The sequence below is a fragment of the Miscanthus floridulus genome, unplaced genomic scaffold (assembly GCF_019320115.1).
Source record: "Miscanthus floridulus cultivar M001 unplaced genomic scaffold, ASM1932011v1 fs_187_2, whole genome shotgun sequence".
Classification (NCBI taxonomy): Eukaryota; Viridiplantae; Streptophyta; class Magnoliopsida; order Poales; family Poaceae; genus Miscanthus; species Miscanthus floridulus.
The window spans coordinates 35,169-38,904 of NW_027096351.1; the positions used below are offsets into that span (position 1 = coordinate 35,169).

Below are 3,736 nucleotides of genomic sequence, written 5' to 3' on the forward strand. Positions count from 1 at the left end.
GTATCGCCAGCGAGACCGTACCGACATTGGGTTCACCCCTAACGTGCTGCCTTCACGTCCGAAGAGGCAACGACGTCCGTGGTACCCATATACTCCTAGGTTGTAGGAGTTCTTTAAGATGATATGATGCACTTGTACTCAGACACCCATACACTGATGGAACATGTAGTATGTCGAGTAATGTCGAACTTATGTATTGATGAACTTGTATCGTAGTTATGACTTGCTGAACTTATGCCGAACAGAGGTATTATCGAACTTGCAATAAACTTGGGACGTGTATAAGTTAGTATTATTGAACTTGTGTATTGATTGTCTCGTACACTTAACCTTCATGCTGACCTATTCGTTAAACTGACATGAGGAAATAACTTGTCTCATGTGATAACATAACAGAAGTGCCTTGTTTCATTTGTTGTCGCTTTGAGATAATAACAAAATGTCTGTTACAAAAATTAAATAGTGCTTGTTACATGGGTACAATACATAAATAGTTCAAATGAAACACAATGCAGCACCGAGAAAGTTCTACTACAATACAAATACCAAATAGTGCTTTTGAGATAACAGTGCTTGTTACATGGGTACATCAACCGTGTGTCCATATATTTATTCACATGTAAAAGTTGAGATGCAAACTCAAACAAGCAAAATTCATATAAAAATTGACCTTAGAATACATGGTAATCATAATTCTAACTAACCAATTAACCTTAACATTGGTAATCATAATCCTAATCCTTCAATCCAACGTTCTAACGAACTCATATTTTCCTCTATACCCTAACTACTCATTCAAATCCTTCAATCCACCGTTGAGGCCGAGGAGCAGCTTCATTACCTTGACAAGGCCGAGGAGGAGCTTCGGGGAAGATACGGAGGGGTCCGACAAGGGAGGGTGCGACCAGCGGCTGTCGGCGGCGGGCGCGGGCGAAGGGCGCGGGCGTGGGCGTCTGGCGACGGCGGGCGCGTGAAAGGGAAAGAAAGGAATGTAGAGAGAGAGCCATGTCGCGGGCCTTTACTGGGCCCTGCCGCGCCGAGGGAGGTGGCGCGTCAGTGCCGCGCCGTGATCTGTGGCGCGGCAGAGCTGGGCCACGTCACCGGTCAACGTCCGGATCGCTGCCACGGTGGCAGCCTCGCCGCACCGCCATGCATGGCGCGGTAGAGTATTTTAGCCGCGCCATGTAAGTTGGCACGTCTAAAAGTGTTAGTTAAAAAAACAGTGTCAGTTCTAAAAATAGTTAAAAAAATTCTCCTCCGGCTACCTCCCTCGCCGTCGCCGGCGCGGCGACATGGGCGAGCGCAAGGTGATAAACAAGTACTACCTGCACGACTTCGACCCGTCCAAGGTCCCGCAGCGGCGGCGGACCAAGAACGAGCAGACCAAGGTGCGGATGATGCTCCCGATGACCGTCCGCTGCGGCGCCTGCGGGGAGTACCTCGGCCGGGGCACCAAGTTCAACGCGCGCATGGAGGACGTCCCCGGCGAGAGGTGCCTCGGCGCGATCCGGGTCTTCCGCTTCTACATCAAGTGCTCACGCTGCTCTGCCGAGATCGCATTCAGGACGGACCCCAGGAACTCGGGCTACGCGCTCGAGTCTGGCGCGAGCGCCACGCGGGACGCCGCCGCAGCGCGCGAGGAGGAGGAGGAGGAAGAGGAGCGGAGGCGGGACAGCGGGGACGCCATGGCGGCATTGGAGCGCCGGGCGCGCGACGGCCGGCGCGAGATGGACACGGCGCTGGAGGAGGCGCGCTCGCTCAATGCCAGGCGCGCCCGGGTCACGCCGGAGCAGGCCCTCGAGGCCCTGCTGTGCCGCCGCCGCAGCCAGGCCAAGACAGTGCAAGAGCAGGAGCAGGACGCGGACGAGGCGCTCGTCAGATCCATCCGTTTCCGCAACTCCGCTGGGTACATCAAGCGGATCGAGGAGGACGATGACCGGGAGGAGGAGGATGTCTTCACGGTCTCTGTGCCGAAAACCATGCCCGACCACCAAGCGCATAAGGAGAAGCGGCGGCAAGCTCCCGTGGTTATTGTTTCCAAGAGGAGATGCCTGCCGACGGTACCAGAGGGCAAGTCACACGACGGCGGTCACGCCGACAAGTCGGAGGGTAAAGCATCTGCCGGGGACACGGAGGCGAACAGTGGCGCTCTTCAGGTGCTCTGCTGCAGCTACGACAGCGACGACCAAGAGGAGACCTGATGACTGATGGTGATTACTCTCTACCTCCTACTGCGAAGCAATCCAGCAATGTCGATGCTCGCACCGTATGTATTTTTGGTTTCTATACAGGCAACAATCATGTATAGAAGAGATGCTTATTGCTGATGCTGATGCTGATGCCGGTGATGTTTGTGTTCTTATCTTCGGCTGCACAATGGAAACCATGATGAGAGAGCAAGCAAGAAAACGCATGCAAAAGCTGCTGCATTCTAATATGAGCCTGAGTGTGAATGCTTGTGCTTTGTTGTGTGAAAATTTCTTCTTTCTAGAGCCGATGAACTGCTCCTGCATCTCAGATTTCTACTGTTCTTTCTAGTACTCGGGGGCTGCAGCATGGTGGCCCAGATATGTGCCGAATAAATTGTTCTACGTATTGTTTCGACCTGTCTACCTAGTAAGTAATGACAGGTTGATTCTGAGTTTGAAAGTTTGATTTCTGTTCGGGTTTCAGTCCAGCTATAAGTTTTAGTTAGCTAACCATGATCATTGCCAAATGGTGAAGCCAAATAGTGAAGCCTATGACTGATTGCCAAACGGTTACATGATTCATATGGTGTATTTGATCACAAAACCATGTAACAATTTAACGTTTTTGGCTTAACGGTGAAACTGTTAGATAAAATTGCGCATCGAGAATAAGAGGGTTATTTTATTTTATAGATCCAAACATGTAAAGCTTAGACTATCTCTAACGACACCCAAAATACAAGACCTATTTGACATCTGGGTAGCGCTATAGTCAAGGGATTCAATACACATTCAACATCTTCTCCAACAATAGAACCCAAAAGATAATCCTTTTTGCAAATAGGTTTCCAGGAGAGATGATGCTCATATTTGTGTTGTGTCTATCAGATAATCCAAAACGGGTCTCCCGTATAGGTAGTCTGTTGGAGGTTAATTTTAGGTTTATATTACCTATTTTGGATTTGGGTGCCCCTATAGGTCTCTTGTTGGAAACAGTCTTATATGGTACTTCTAAAAATAGCGCAACAAAACACACTACCGAGACAACACGTCAGTTTCGTCCCTAAATTTTTAAAATGGTCATTTTAATCCTTAAACTCTACTTTTAGGCTCAACTTCATTCTATAACTACGAAGATGATCGTTTTAGTCATTATTAAACTTTGCATTTTAAGCTCAATTTCATCTATAAATTATCAAAGTGCATTTCGGTCTTTAAACTTTTTATTTTTAACTCAACTTTATGTATCCTAAAAGAAAACTTTATATTTTAGACACAATTTGATCCATGAATTATCAAAATTTATTTTGGCTCAACTTCGTCCTATTGTCCCTAGCATTGTCTCAGCTACTAAATCGGATAGCACATTTTCAACATTTATATTCATATTCTAAAATAAATATAAATATAGATGGACTGGCACACGTTCAAGGCTAAGGAAAAAGTTATACATCTGCTGTTGTTTCATTATACCTATGTATTCTTAACGAACAAATAGCGTTAGAAGCAACTGTAATTGCTCCTAAAAGAACATTTAGTCGGATATA

At 47.2% G+C, this 3,736-nt stretch overlaps 1 protein-coding gene across 1 annotated transcript; it reads left to right on the plus strand.

Annotated features, from left to right (window-relative positions):
* The first annotated feature begins 1,292 nt into the window (after window positions 1–1,292).
* On the plus strand, window positions 1,293–2,201 carry LOC136530730 (uncharacterized). Its single transcript, XM_066523438.1, has one exon. The coding sequence runs from the start codon at window positions 1,293–1,295 to the stop codon at window positions 2,199–2,201; it is 909 nt and encodes a 302-aa protein (XP_066379535.1).
* Window positions 2,202–3,736: the final 1,535 nt, after the last annotated feature.